General features: G+C 40.8%; 1 protein-coding gene across 1 annotated transcript in view; it reads right to left on the reverse strand.

Moving 5' to 3' along the window:
• The window catches only part of LOC145415212 (adenosine deaminase 2-like), a 193,559-nt gene that overhangs the window by 36,071 nt on the left and 141,332 nt on the right, over nt 1–16,156 (reverse strand). Inside the window, exon 8 of the mRNA XM_080284565.1 lies at nt 10,844–11,046. Within this exon, the coding sequence (XP_080140691.1) occupies nt 10,844–11,046 (203 nt within the window). The remainder of the gene's footprint in view (nt 1–10,843; nt 11,047–16,156) is intronic.

Genomic DNA, 16,156 nt, shown 5'->3' on the forward strand with positions numbered 1-16,156 from the left:
CATGCTCATTGCCTCCGCAGACTCGAGTATCCTTACCCCTTCCACATTCCTCATTGTATATGCACATCCCCCAAGTACCAATTCATATCTATGAGCTGCCTAACCCACATGACCATTTAATCCCTTCCCAAAACTACAATCTCATCATCCCCCATGCCAGTTACTGCATGTATCAAGTTGTCCTGGAATCTCTCTTTTTCTACATCATCGAAGCCAGCCAGTGGAGCATATGCCAATATATAAGAAATTGTGAGCCTACTAAACAAAATGTTCAGTACTATAATCCTTTCATTCACCCTTGTTACATTCATGACATATTCTACCCATTTTTCCTTAACAGGCACACCCACACCACCATTTCCATCTGCACTTCCCGGCAAAAATAGCTCAAACCTATAATCCCTCCTGGCAATAACTCTGGCTGATCCTCCCCTGTATCTATCCTCCTGTACACAAACATAATCCTCCCACCTTCTATTCATGACCTCAACTACTTCCCCTGTTCTGCCCTTCAAACTACCCACATCCCAAGATGCCACTCTAATTCCCTTGGGCGATTTAGTTTCCTCAGGCTTTCACCTTTTCTAAATTTTTGACATGTCGGTAAAATTAAATAAAGGGACAGTCCCAAGTCCAGACATAGGACCTGGGACCCATAGCCCACCAGCTGTGGCCAATGGTTGTGGCAGTGGCCTCGGGGCAACAGCCAAGACAACTACAGGGACACTTCCCGGGTGTGTCTTGGCACTGTAACTGCCCCACTATTATGCACCCAGCAACAGGGCAGACTCACTGGGCGCTACTCGTGGATTCGTGCACCTCACTATTGGGAGGAAGCAGCAGCCTGGGAACTGCAGTGACCTGTAACCACTGGCACAAATCCGAGTCCCATCCCACCCCGCCCCCAAAAGCTATGCTGGCAGAGCATGCGTCATGCCTCCCCTCAATAAGTTCAACACTAGGTAGTAAGGGCATATTTTTCTGGTCGCATGCCCTTGCTGGCATCATCCTCTGTGACATAGTGGGGTACACCGAGTGGTATGCAAAGCATATGTAGATTAGTGCATGAGATAGAGACAGTGTTTGGGAGACTATGCCGGCCTACTGTCCATGTTAGTGTCACACTAAAAACGTCAACAAAGGGGGATGGTCATTATACACTGATGGCTGATGAAACTGGAGCTCCAGCTCTCCCTATCACCAGCATTCCCATCCCCCATAAGAAGCACCACCCAGATCGACTGGTGATTTTATATATATATATATATATATATATATATATATATATATATATATATATATATATATATATATATATATACATATATATATATATATATATATATATATATATATATATATATATATATATATATATATATATATATATATATATATATATATATATATATTAGCAGGGGTACTCGTCATTCCCGGGCTAAAAGGTGAACACTGTAATCCTATTGTTCTAGTTTAATCTTTATTTCTACTCCTGAAAGACCATCTACCTTTTGTGTTTCTGAAGATGGATTATAAGAGGTCCAGGACCTTTCTATTAAAGCTTTCGTAGACTAACGTACAGTATTTGTAAGCACTTCTTTACTATTACGAGTACTGGTGACCTCAAATGTCCTCTGACAGGTAACCTCAAATGGCCAAGGAGGTCAATCTCTCATAGCCTATGTCCGAACGAAGGGTTGTGTGAGTCTCCATGCCAAAAATTGGGCTGCTGGGTGCAATCATTCGAGCGTGTATTACCGGTGACCTCAAATGACATCCAACTGGCGGACTTGAATCAAAGGTGGGCACCGCAAATGGAAATTCACTTCCACAACACAAATCCGCAAACTAAAAAAATTGCCTTCTCAACTGCAAATCTGCAAAATTCTTGAAATTAGCAGTTCTACAAATGCAAAATCGCAAACACAAACCATTTTTATCCCTTTCACTACCCCGGCATCAGCTTCATTTTATTCTGTATACCATTAGAGGATTATTACCCGTCCCCACCCCGGAGGGGCTTGGGGACAGATATTGTTTTCACACGGTTTTTCTGTCTGTTTATTTGTTTGCTTGTTTGTCTGTTAACAACTTTACGTGAAAACTACTGGTGCAATTCTGACTAACATTACGGGGAAATGGGCTATGACCGGATCACGTGATAAAATTTTGGGCCAAATTGGGCCAAGGCTCAGGCTGTAGGCCCCAAAAATGAAAAAAAAAAATTATATATAGTTTTTTCGCCATAACTCCTTTCAAATTTGCCATATCGACATGAAACCATAATCCAAAGGTGCATCTTTCAAATCTGCATCCTATAACATGCCTCATTACATCAGGGGGGTCACCACTGTCAGTTAGCAATAGGAGGGTCAGTGTTAGGTGGGTCGGGCCTACAATTTAAAATGGGCTTAAAATCGTCAATTTTCACTAATTTACTCCAAATTTGATATGTGACATCTTTGACTAGATATCATGTTGTGTTTATACGTCAGCACTAAAATGACGGCCAGGGACGGGTTTACTGTACCTTGGCACCGCTTCTTGTATTAAGTTTAGGATGATATTTTTTCATAATCAATGGGTTAAAAAAAATCTCTACAATTATATCTTTATTAACTCTATTCTGACTACCAATACGACTTTATGAAGCTTGGAAATTGTCTAAAGTAGTGAATGCGATCTATAAAAATAGTTATAGTAAAACTAAAAGATATATTTGTTATTATTATTAGTATATTAGACTGTTTTTACTACAATACGAGGGTAAATCTTTCACTGTTGTATATAAATGAATTAAATTATTACACTTCACACCTCACGCTTGACAAGTTGACACACCAATCCACCTCTATTCCTTGGCTCTAACCTCCTCAGTCCTCACTCCGTAGTCACAGTCTGATTCCTACTGCAACTGAGATAACTCCCACACATAGTATATCCATCTATCTGTCACTCTATCTATCTATATTGCCGCATGGGGAAAGGTGGTTGTCTGATAAGGAAAATGGTAAAATTGTGTTCAGTTTCATTTCGTGTGTTTCTTGTTGAATCTATTATTTATCTACGTGATTTTTGTTGAGATCAAAATACTGGCACTGGCAATGCTATAAGTCTGACAAATTTGAAATTTAGACTAAAGGTCATATTCTAGGTCCACTGGGAGGCTTCGTAGGACATCTTTGCACTTTTCATTTTGTTACTGACTCGTATGCTAAACAAGTCTTTCTAGCATCGATGTAGTTTAAATCAGTCCCATACATTATAACATCTAAGAATCTGGAAAATAAATTGATCTTGAATTAGGCTTTATATTTCTCTATATTTATTGGGGGGAAAAACATCTTTGCTGGCATTTATCCTCAGATTCTTATTTTCTACCCTCCCCCCAGAATACACACAGTATATCATTAAGATAATGTAGTGAGGAACCCTCCACTGTAAACCAGAATTCGACTTGCTATGACGATGTCATGCTTTATTATTTAATCACGTGTACGAACGTTGCGCCATCTTGGCTTATACCTATTCTCATTCTTTTCCTGAGAGTTTGGTATGAAGCCAATGAATATCAAAAAGAGATGAATCTGATTTTCATCCGTTCTCTCTCCCTCTCTCTCTCTCTCTCTCTCTCTCTCTCTCTCTTTGAAGGAATCGTAAAATTATCGTACAAAATGTACGATAATGAAAATGCTATTGTACATCGTACTGAGAGTGAATTTATCGTATATATTAAAATATTTAACGTACGTATGGCAACAGTGCAGGAGTGGCGGCCGGCGCCGGCGAGCCGGGAACACAGCCAGCCACCGTCTACCGGGCTAGGCCACGTACAGTAGATGTTTGCAGGCAGCTTTGCATCTGCGGAAGTGCTTCCTCAAGCGCAAAACCGCAAATTTCAGTAGACTTTGTCGCAGATGCAAATCCGCAAATGAATGACGCTTCCGCATTTGTGGAATTTGCAGTTTGCTGAAGTGATTGCGGAAGTGCCCAGCTCTGTCTCAAATGACCTCGGAGGTCAACCTCACATAGCCTCTGTCCAAACTGGAGGTCATGTGAGTCTTCATGCCAAAAATTGGGCTTCTGGGTCCAGTCCATCGAACGTTTACTACTGGTGACCTCAGATGACCCCCAACCAGTGACCTCAAATGACCTCGGAGGTTAACCTGGCATAGCCCATGTCCGAACTGGAGGTCATGTGAGTCTTCATGCCAAAAATTGGCTTGCAAGGGTACCCGGCAATGGCCTGGCCAAAAAGGTAAACTATATACCGGTGACCTCAAATGACCCAGATCTGAATTTTGACTGGCCTAAAACCCTCCTTAGGTCACTCTGATTTAGAATATATATGGGACTGGGGGTCTGTGGCCCTTGGTTTGGGCAGGACTCAAGGATGAACAAAGTGGCTCTTTATATCTATCTATCTATCTATCTATATCTATCTATCTATATATATATATATATATATATATATATATATATATATATATATATATATATACAGTATATATATATATATATATATATATATATATATATATATATATATATATATATATATATATATATATATATATACAGTATATATAAATTAGAGACTGGGAGATTAAACAAACTGAATTCCATGAAGATCTATGCATACAGTGTAAGAAGCCTCGCAGAAGACTACAAACTTCATAACTTAATGACTGACTTGGAAAACATTAGTTGGGATATTGTAGGTTTGAGTGAGACCCACAGAAAAGAAGAAAAAGTAATTCAGCAGGAGGACAGCAACAACCTATTTTACTACAGAGGAAGGCAAAATGAAAGAGTTAGTGGTGTAGGATTTCTAATTAACAGAAATCTTGCAGGTAACATTGTTAAATTCAGCAGTGTATCTGACAGAGCAGCATTGGTTGTAATTAGACTATGCAAAAAATATACCCTTAAAGTAATACAAGTACAGTACATGCACCGTTCGTTCGTTCGTTCAAAGATTCCCTGCACCTATAGTGCAGGCCGGGCCATACATTAGCCCGCTCAGTGGGATATGGGCTGGTTAAAAAACACAGTAAGGGGGGAGGATAGGACCTGGGGATTGACCAGCACACACGTCCTGTCTCCTGGCTGGCTTTGTGGTGTGTGTGAGTACATGCACCAACTTCTCAAAGCTCAAATAAGGAAACAGAAACATTATACGACGACACCTACCAGATTATGGAAGAAGAAAAGACCACATATGCTACACTCATGGGAGACTTCAATGCAAAAGTTGGGAAATAAAAAATGGAGAAGCATGGATGGGAAGATTTGGAATGGGAGAAAAGAATGAGAGGATACATGGTGGTAAAATTTGCTGAAATGTATAGCTAACATGAGAATAATGAACACGTTCTCTCACAAAAGAACAGGGAGAAAGTGGACCTGGAGAAGCCCAAATGGAGAAACAAAGAATGAAATCGACTTCGTTATAGCAGATAAGAATAACACGATCACAAATGTCACAGTTATCAACAAAGAAAATATAGGTAGTGATCATAGAATGCTGGGATGCACAGCCAGATTCAATTTCAGAAGTGAAAGAAAGAAGATAATTAAAGCTAAAAAGATATGCCCAACAAAAGTAAACGAAAACAAAGCAGCCTTTCAGTTGGAAATAGGGAACAGATTTCAGGCTCTAAGTAATGCTGAATATGACAATGGTGAGCTGAATGACTGACTAACAAATGTGTTAAGAAAATCAGCGGGGGTAGTAGGAAAACCTACTGTAATACAACCAAAGCCAAGAAGTATTCAGAAAAGAAGCTAGAGCTTATGAAAAAGAAAAGGAAATGAAGGTAGAAACAATGAAAGATGAAACAGAAAGAGCGGAATTAAATAAGCTTATCAACAGAGACAAAGAGAAGAAAAAAGAAAGAGAAACATGGATCACATCAAAGAAACCATCAAAAAAGGAAACAGTCTGAAACAGGTCCGAAGTAAAATGGCACTAGGAACGCAACAAATTACATCACCGGAAGACAAAAACGGTGAAGTCATTAAATGCAGAGACACTGTAAGATGGTGAAGAGAACTGAAGAATTTTACAAAGAACTGTATGCATCAAAGCCAGTAGTACCAACAGCTAACTTTTCAGCTGACATAAGTGAAATACCTGAGGTAACACCAGACGAAGTAAACATTTCTCTTAAAAATATGAAAAGAGGGAAGGGTCCAGCAGAAGATGGAATAGTAGCAGATTTGCTGTTGGATGCAGGAATAGAAGTGCAAAATAGGCTTGCTCACTTATTTACTCAATGTAGAAAAAAAAATCTAAAACATTGTGTAATGCAATAGTTATTTTACTTTACAAGAACAAATCTGGAGGAAAACCAACCTCGTGAACAGGCAGGAATCCGAAGCGGGTATTCGACTACTGATCATCTACACACAACGAATCAGCTAATTGAGAAAACTGCAGAATATAATAAACCACAGTGCTTAGGTTTTGTTGATTACGAAAAGGCTTTCGACTCAGTGGAGCACATAGCAATTATAAATTCATTGCGAGATCAAGGAGTGAATGAGAACGTTGTAAAACTGCTCGAAAACACATTTAAGGAGGGAACTGCTACAGTTAAAAAATTACATAAGGACTCGGAAAAAATTAAGATTGAGAAGGGCGTGTGTCAGGGAGATACAGTTTCACCAAAATTATTTACAGCTTGCTGGAAAGTATTTTCAGAAACCTAGACTGCGCGAAAAACAGAGTAAACATAGACAGAGAAAAGCTAAACCATTTAAGATTTGCAGATGACATTGTCCCAATCTCAGAAACAGCAGAGACGTTGCAAGAAATGCTAAATGACCTGAACAGAGGAAGTCTCAAAGTAGGGATAAAGATGAACCGGAGTAAAACTAATGTTTAGTCCACAAACACCAAAGAGCGTCATCAGAATAAGCATAGAAATTCTTGAAGAAGTCTAGGAGTACAATTACTTGGGGAAAATACTAAAATTACCGAAAGATCTTGATAGCGAAATAAAACGACGCATTACAATTATTGGATGGAAAGCTTTCGGTAAACATAGAGACATTATGAAAAGTAGCTTGCCAGTTTGTATAATACGAAAAGTATATTACAACGTATAAATCCAGCTATGACGGATGGTTGTGAGACCTGGAAACTGACAAAATCGATGGAAAATAAATTAATCCATTGTCAGAGAGCAATGGAAATGTCAATGTTCCGAATATCTTTAAGAAACAGGAAAAGATCAACTTGGGTGAGAGAGCAGACTAAAGTCAGAGATATTATAGAAGTCAATAAAGAACAGAAATGGAGGTGGGCAGGCCATGTAGCAAGAAAAAGGGATAACCGATGGAGCAACAAGCTGACTGACTGGACACCAAGAGATTGTAGGCGTAGAAGAAAAAGGCCTGACAGGAGGTAGAGAGATGAGATAGAGAAATCTGCACAGAAAATGTGGCAAAGATTGGCTCAGTCAAAGAAATCGCGGAGAAGGTTGGGGAAGGCCTTTGTTCAGCAGTGGACTTCTAATAACTGATTATGATGATGACACACACACACACACACACACACACACACACACACATATATATATATATATATATATATATATATATATATATATATATATATACAGGGTGTAACACGACGTATGACAAAGACTTACACCAATGATCTATCATGCAATTTTGAGTTTATTTTGTTCTATAACATATACTCTCTGCGACCCCAGTTCAGTACCCAGCAATCGGCTTTTAAGTGTTAAAGTTTGGTGGCTAGCATGCGCCATTGGATGGGTGCTTCGCAGGGCGACGGGAGACGAGTATTATTAGCTCATACTGTACTGTACGCAAAAATACCATTTCCTATTAGTACAAACGAGTTTTAAGAAGAAACATTACGTAGTCTATTGATTCTTTAACATCGTCATGCATTTCTGCAATTATCTTGCACATATCGACTGTAAATTAAGGATTAAATTCAAATTTTATGGCTTGTGAGGGAGAAAGGAGGGAGGAGAGGGGCTGGTGTGTGTGCCAGTTACGTAATGTGTGGTTTGTAGGATATTCCTAGCAGCATTATCATAACACCCACAGCTCATTCAGTGGAAAGATATTAGTCTAGGTAGTGACCAGGATCACACTAAGTCAGGAGTAATATTATTATTCATTACAGTTTTTCTGCTGCAAGTAAACGTGGCACCAATGCTTTCATATGATGTTGACGTGAGAAAAGTGACACAGGATTGCCAATGTAACGACTATGTAGCTAGACCTATTTTTTGCTTCTACCTAGCTGATTACTTAACATCTGACAGCATGGTATCTAGCTACATTTAGGATATTTTTTGCCATTTTTAGGTGATATTCTAGAGATTTAATCGTATTTTCTAGCGATGTTTTGCAGTGTTTACTATCTAGCGACATTCTACCATGTTTCCATGACTAAACTAGCGAGACTGATGATCAGGACTTGGCAGCCCTGTCCAGTGTCATTTGAACGAGAAAATTTGCAGGCGAGGCATGCACTTCAAATACTGTTCTCCGCGTTCAGCTGTTCACTGGGTTCATGAAACAGCATGCCACGTACGTACAGCAATCAAGAATATGCAGATATCGTTTATTTTTACGGATTCTGCGATGGTAATGCCAGTGTTGCAGAAAGGATTACAGGTGGAGGTACCCAATGGCGCCACGTTTACATGCAGCAGAAAATTTTTAATAAATAGTAGTCTTCCTGACTTAAAGTGAGGCTATTCTTCCATTACAATAACGTTTTTCCACTGAATGAGCTGTGGGTGTTACGAAAATGCTGCTAGCAATATCCTAAAAACCACACATTACGTAACTGGCAACAACACACCAGCCCCTCTCCTCCCTCCCTACTTCCTCACAAGCTATAAAATTTGAATTTTAATCCTTAATTTACAGTCGATTTGTGCAAAAGAATTGCAGAAATGCATGACGATGTTAAAGAATCAATAGACTACGTAATGTTTCTTCTTAAAACTCGTTTGCACTGATAGGAAATGGTATTTTTGTGTACAGTACAGTATGAGCTAATAATACTCGTCTCCCGTCGCCCTGCGAAGCACCCATCCTATGGCGCATGCTAGCCACCAAACTTTAACACTTAAAAGCCGAATGCTGGGTACTGAACTGGGGTCGCAGAGAGTATATGTTATAGAACAAAATAAACTCAAAATTTCATGATAGATCATTGGTGTAAGTTTTTGTCATACGTCGCGGTACACCCTGTATCTATCTATCTATCTATCTATCTATCTATCTATATATATATATATATATATATATATATATATATATATATATATATATATATATATAAACACACACACACACACACACACACACACACATATTAGCAGGGGTACCTGGCGTTGCCGGGCTAAAAAGGTAAACATTCAGATCCTATTTGTTCTAGTTCATTTTTTTTTTCTACTCCAGAAAGACCATGTACAGGCACAGACACAAGTATCTTGCCAAAGTTTGACAAATACATAGCGTAAAAATCGAAGCATCTGAAACACGCCCAGGTAGAGATAGGGTTTTCACTGTTTCGCCAGTTGTATATTTTTATCAGACGGAGCTGGGAAGATGAATGTTTCTGTGACTGTACTGCTTATGCTTTTGAACGGGGATTACAAGAGGTCCAGGAATTTTCTACTTCAGCTTTTGCAGACTAACGCACGGTATTTGTGCGCACCTGTTTACTATTACCGGTGACCTCAAATGACCTCCGCCAGTTGACCTCAGATGACCTTGGAGGTCAACCTCACATAACCCATGTCCGAATGGAGGTGATGTGAGTTTCCGTGCCAGAAGTTGGGTTTCACTGGTGCCCGGCGTTGCCCGGGCCAAACAGGCGAACACTTTACTGGTGACTTCAAATGACCCAGATCTGAATTTTGACCCCCCTAAAACCATCCTAGGGTCACCCTGATTCAGAATATGTATGGGTCTGGGGGTCTCTGGCCCTTGGTTTGAGCGCAATCGAAGGACAAACAAGCAAATATACAAACAACGCGACTTTTATACACACACACACACACACATATATATATATATATATATATATATATATATATATATATATATATATATATATATATATCATCATCATCAGCCGTTTTGAGTATCCACTGCAGGACCGGCCTATCCCGACCGAAGGCGGGACGATATAGCCAATGTATCTCTACCAAGTGCCTTAGGCTGTCTAGTAGAGATTGTATGTAAGGTGAGAAGTCCTTGTAAGTGTAATTGTAGTGTTGGAGTGGCTTTGGATGTGTGTGTAGTCTGTGAACCACGTGTAATCGGCCCACGCAAGCCGACTGGGTGCAAGCATACTTTATAGTAAGCGACACTGGTTCAACCACAGCACCCCTTGTGTCCGCCAATGCAGTACGTGGCCGGGTGAACACTCCCAAAGTTTATTACCCTGGCGGGGCGCGAACCCTGGTTCACCCATGTACGAAACGCACACTCTACCACATATATATATATATATATATATATATATATATATATATATATATATATATATATATATAGTGTGTGTGTGTGTATTCTACAATTCCTGAAATATATTAAGTCATTAACTTCATTCATTGAGGGAAAACATAGCAACATAACGGTATTTACATTTGTTTTACATCAACTATTAGATCATAGGATATTTTATTTTAAATTTGACAATGATGACATGGGTAAATTTAACTTGATCAAGGTAGTGTCAATAACTTGCAGGCCAAGGGATTAGCGATCTGACGAAATACAGCTAAAATTTTTTGCGACAGCTAAGGTGTGAGACGATGCAAAGACCATCATTTACCTGATTGAGTTGATCGCCAATTGTTTGAGGAACCTGAGATCAGCCTTGGCTCCCCCCAGTGCCATGAATGCCTCATAAAAGTCGTAAGAAAGCCCCTGCGACCCCCACGTTGTGACACTATCAGTGGAAACTACGAGGGGGAAGCCCTCTGCCACGAGGGAAGCTGCTGGGTGGTTCCTCAGGTCTGACACCAGTTGCAGCACCTGCGGGAAGGCAACTAGTTTAAATGGAACCGTGGAGAGGTCAGCGAAAGTTGCTGGTACCCATATTACTGGCTGGGAAAAATAACAGCCAGGGTTTCACACAGAACGAAGACAGGCAGCTGTTTGTCCACAGTCGCTCAGGATCTCCAGACAAATATTGTTATAGTGAAAAGTTTTTCATGCAGCCTCTCAGAGCTCTGTCCCACTTAGTACTGGCCAAGTCTTCGTTCGGTGTAAACCCTGAAAATAACTTCCCTCCAGCAGAAACTATGGCTGACAACTGTACATGCTGTACGCTTATTAATGCATGCGTACATACATACATACATACATACATACATACTATTTATAGACACCTGGTGGTCAAGAGGTCTGGAGTACTAGTTGGACTGGTGATCATGTGTCTTGCATGCATTGAATTGCTCTTCCGACTGGTGGCAAGAGATCATTTCAGGTGCACAATGCCTCCAGGGATTTAGGCAATATCATACCTTAAATGTTCTGGGCTGTATGTATCTAGTTTGAGCCCAACATCCTTCAGTGGGTAATGCAGAACTGAATGTTACATTTATGTTAACTGGTATTTCCTACAGCAATATGGGTATATGTCAGAAAACAAATCACAAAGGACACCGACAGAAGTACAAAGAAATGGAAACAGTAAAAACCTAATGGCCCTAAAAAAATAGATAAATAAATACATAAATAAATCATCCAAGAAAAGTCATTTAAACTTCATAGGAAGGGATGGGTTGTATATCATTCTACGTTATCATGATCTTTTGGGGAAATGATACATTCATTTTTAATGTTGTATCCTCCATGATGTACAGGAAAGATGGGAGTATTTTTTTTTTTTTTTTTTTAGTTGCAGGGGTAATTGCTGTGGATTACATTGCAATTTAGCCTATATTGTTTCTGTATTGCAGTTTGCTATATTCTTGTATTTCTCATACGTTTACACTCGAATTCAGGCGGTGAAGAGGACCCTTCATGTGCAGCCGCCATTCCCATGCCTAGAGAGAAGCAGATGCGGTTCTGGCCTGGGAACAAAACTTCCACATATGCCCTGCTTCCTGTGAGGACGGCGTCTCATGCAAGAGGGTACTTGTTCACTACGCTTTTTTTTTTTCTTTACATAAAGGGAAATGACTCTGTGAAGGTCATGTATCTGCTTTTTCACACTAACCGGAGCCACTGAGAGCAATTCCGCGCTCTAAACGCGATACATATGCTTCCTCTGCTCCCTATACATCACAAGCGCCACACAAACTCTTGGATCTTTTCAGTGTAACTCAGATGGGTCCACACCACAGGCACTGTACTTACAAATGTCAGGTGCAAATATGACAGGTGCAACATCTCCACAAACACTCCTCCTTTCACTCCAAACACCATTCCCTCCCCCCACCGCCCCACCCGTCCCTCTTAAACATCCACCCTACTCACAGCCACTGCCATCACAACTCTACCCCTCCGCACAAACACTATACATACAACACAGAGCCACACAAGACACACAACACCTCGAATACGCAGCATAAACGTTTTACAACCGCGGCACTGATGAAATCCAATACGTGGTAACAGTGTGCAGTCCGAGTAAAACATCTTTGGCGTCCACCCCAGAGCCAAATCTTCTCATATTACCCGACACTTCACCGAAGGAAGGACCCTGATACGACCTGGTGAGAATCCACGCACGATGTAGCGGTGTATGTACTGTGGTATACCCGAAGGACGGCCCCACAGAGGCAGTTGCTTCCCTGCTTAGCCAAAGAGGCTGGTTTAAACAACATAAACAGCAGAAAAAACTAAATTTTTATGACCTCATCAAGACATTATAAACTGAAAAGCTTCACTGCCACAACATAGTTACACATTACACTCCTACAAGAAACAAAGCTAACACGCACATAGAAAAGTACACTCATGTCATTTCTCACACATGCGCACAGACAAAGTAATGACCAAAAAGGAGCCCACATCATTTATATCTATTATATAATTCATCCTCTGGGGTTTGCCTGCTGAGATAGATAAGAATGGGAGTGCGTTAGTGGACATTTGTGCTGGGAGGGGGTTGGTGAAATCCAATACCTTCTTCAGGCATAAAATGATCCACAGGTATACAAGGCGAGTGATGAGAAGGGTGGGTGGTGAACTGAATGAAAGGAAGGCAATGATTGATTATGTGTGTGTGGATGAAAGGATGCGAAGATGTGTAAAGGATGCAAGAGTGTATAGAGGTTGGGGGAGTGGACTTTCTGACCACTACTTGGTGGTGGCCAGAATTAGAATTCAAGTAAGATGGAGGAATAGAAGAAGGGAAAGACGAGAGGAAGGAGTAGTTGCATGGAGAGTGGAGAGGTTACAAGAGGATGAGAAAAAGGCAGAGTATAAGAGAGAAGTGGAGGAACGATTGGGCAAATATGAATTGGAGCAGATGGGAGACGTGGAAGGTGTGTGTAAGATATTTACAGAAGAAATATGTGCAACATGTGATGTGGTGTGTGGAAGGAAGAGAAGACGGAGGGGGGTGCAAGGAACAGTGTGGTGGACTGAAGAGGTGAAACAGGCTGTAGCACAAAAGAAGAAAGCATACAATGAATGGATGAGAAATAGGGGCGTGGAAGAAGTTGAGAGGCGGAAGAGAGAGTTATATGTGGAAAGAAAGAGAGAGGTGAAAAGATTAGTAAGAGAGAGTAAGAAGAGAGTGGATGAGGAATTTGGAAGGAATCTGAGTGTAAAGTGGAGGGACTGTAAGAAAATGTTCTGGAGAGAAGTGAAAAGAGTAAGACAGGGTGGAAGTGAAGTTAGCAGGGGAGTGAAAGATAAAAATGGTAGATTACTAGTGGAGAAGGGAGAAAAAGTGAGCAGATGGAGAGAACACTTTAAGGAATTGTTAAACGTAGAGGATGGAAGTAATGCGAGTATAAGTGGCTGGGGAATGGCTGGGAGAAGGAGGGAGGTGAGAAGACAGGAAGAAATCAGTAGGATAGAAGTTGTGGAAGCAATGAAGAAAGTTAAATCGGGGAAAGCCCCAGGAATTGATGGAGTGTGTGGTGAAATGCTGAAGCATGGGGGAGAGATAGTAGTAGAATGGATGTGGAAGATGTGCAGATTGGCCTGGGAGGAAGGTAGAGTCCCGGAGGATTGGAAGTCAGGTATAATTATTCCCTTGTACAAAGGAAAAGGGAAAAAGAAGTGTGTGGTAATCATAGGGGCATTTGTCTTCTTAGTATAATAGGAAAAGTGTATGGTAGGATACTTATAGACAGAGTGAGAGAAAGAACAGAGAAATTAGTTGGAGAAGAACAGGGAGGCTTTAGGAAGGGAAGAGGTTGTGTAGATCAGATATTCATTCTTAGATCTTTAGTGGAAAAGTTTCTAGAGAAGGGAAAGAAGTTGTATGCAGCTTTCATGGATTTGGAGAAAGCATATGACAGGGTGGATAGACAAAGATTGTGGAAAGTGTTAAGAATATATGGAGTAGATGGGAAGTTGTTGAATGCTGTGAAGAGTATGTACGATGGTGCGAAGGCTGCAGTGCGTGTGGATGGTGAACTAAGTGAATTTTTCTCTTTGAAAGTTGGTTTGAAACAGGGATGTGTCATGTCTCCATGGTTGTTCAATCTGTACATGGATGGGGTAATAAAAGAGGTACAAGGTAGGGTAGTGGATGTTGGAGTGGCCCTGGTGAGAGAGGATAGTGTTTGGAAACTCCCTGTACTGTTGTTTGCAGATGATACTGTGTTGTTGAGTGAAGACGAAGGGGAGCTGCAAGGCTTGGTGGATGAGTTTGAGAGAGTGTGTAAGAAACGGAACCTAAATGTGAATGTAGGGAAGAGTAAAGTGATGGTCTTTGAGAGAGGTGAAGTTAGTGAATGTACAGCGAGGTTGGATGGTGAGGAATTGGAAAATGTGAGTACGTTTAAGTATTTGGGTAGTGTGATGAGTAAGGATGGAGGTTTGGAGGGTGAAGTGCTTGAAAGGGTACAGCAGGGAAGAAAGGTTGCTGGTTCCTTGAAAGCATTGATAAGAAACAGGGAAGTGAGCATGGAAGTGAAAAAGCTACTACATGACAGTATTGTGATACCAACTCTAACGTACGGAAGTGAAGCTTGGACATTGTTGGAAGGACACAAGTCAAGAGTGAGAGCAGTGGAAATGAGTTATTTAAGAGGAGCCTGTGGAGTCACGTGGAGAGACAGGCTGACGAATGAGGATATAAAGGAGCGTTGTGGTGTGGATGTGGATGTGATAGGAAGCGTTATGAGGAACACACTGAGGTGGTTTGGCCATGTGGAGAGGATGGAGGGTGAAAGACTGACGAAGAGAGTGTATGTGAGTGAGGTGGAGGGGGGAAGAGGGAGGGGGAGCCCGAGGATGAGATGGAAGGATGAGGTGGAGAGGTATATGAGAGAGGGGGGTGAGTTGGGAGCAGGGCAGTGAAATGGCGGGGGACAGGGCGACTTGGAGGCGATTTGTTTGTGGCCACCCCAAACGGGATTGAGGCGTCTGGCAATAGATAGATAGATAGATCCTCTGCAAAGACAAAACACAAATAGTACAATAGTTTTCCATAATAATACCACATTGGATATATAATTACTCAGTGTCGGTCCTGGTCAGGGACAAGAAATCAATATTTTTAACATTTACATTCTTTCTGACACCTCCCACACCAAACCAGTGTACTACAACCCCTTAACATATTCCCCTAAAACAGATCTCTGGTCAAATAACTGCTGCTAACTTTAATGGTAAATCATAACAGTCTGATATTAGCACACTGAAAACAACGTTCGAGGCCTCGTCATTGCACCACAATGCAACAACTTGTCATTCGCAATCCCATTTCACGAAACAACCACTGTATATACTTCCCACACCAAGCACGCAGAACCCCCTCTTTCACCCGAGATCATATTTTGTTAGCTCATATTTTTATTCACTACCTCGTGGTGGCGAGAACGAAAATTTCCCACAAATAATCTCTGTCCTTATCCTACAGTAATCACACATCAGTTACACAAATTACAATTAAGCAAACTCGACAAAATTCACAGAAGAATCAAAACAACAGTTCAGCATAATAAACAACACG

Source organism: Coenobita brevimanus, chromosome 13, assembly GCF_032717465.1.
Source record: "Coenobita brevimanus isolate Jiangsu-jjx chromosome 13, ASM3271746v2, whole genome shotgun sequence".
Classification (NCBI taxonomy): Eukaryota; Metazoa; Arthropoda; class Malacostraca; order Decapoda; family Coenobitidae; genus Coenobita; species Coenobita brevimanus.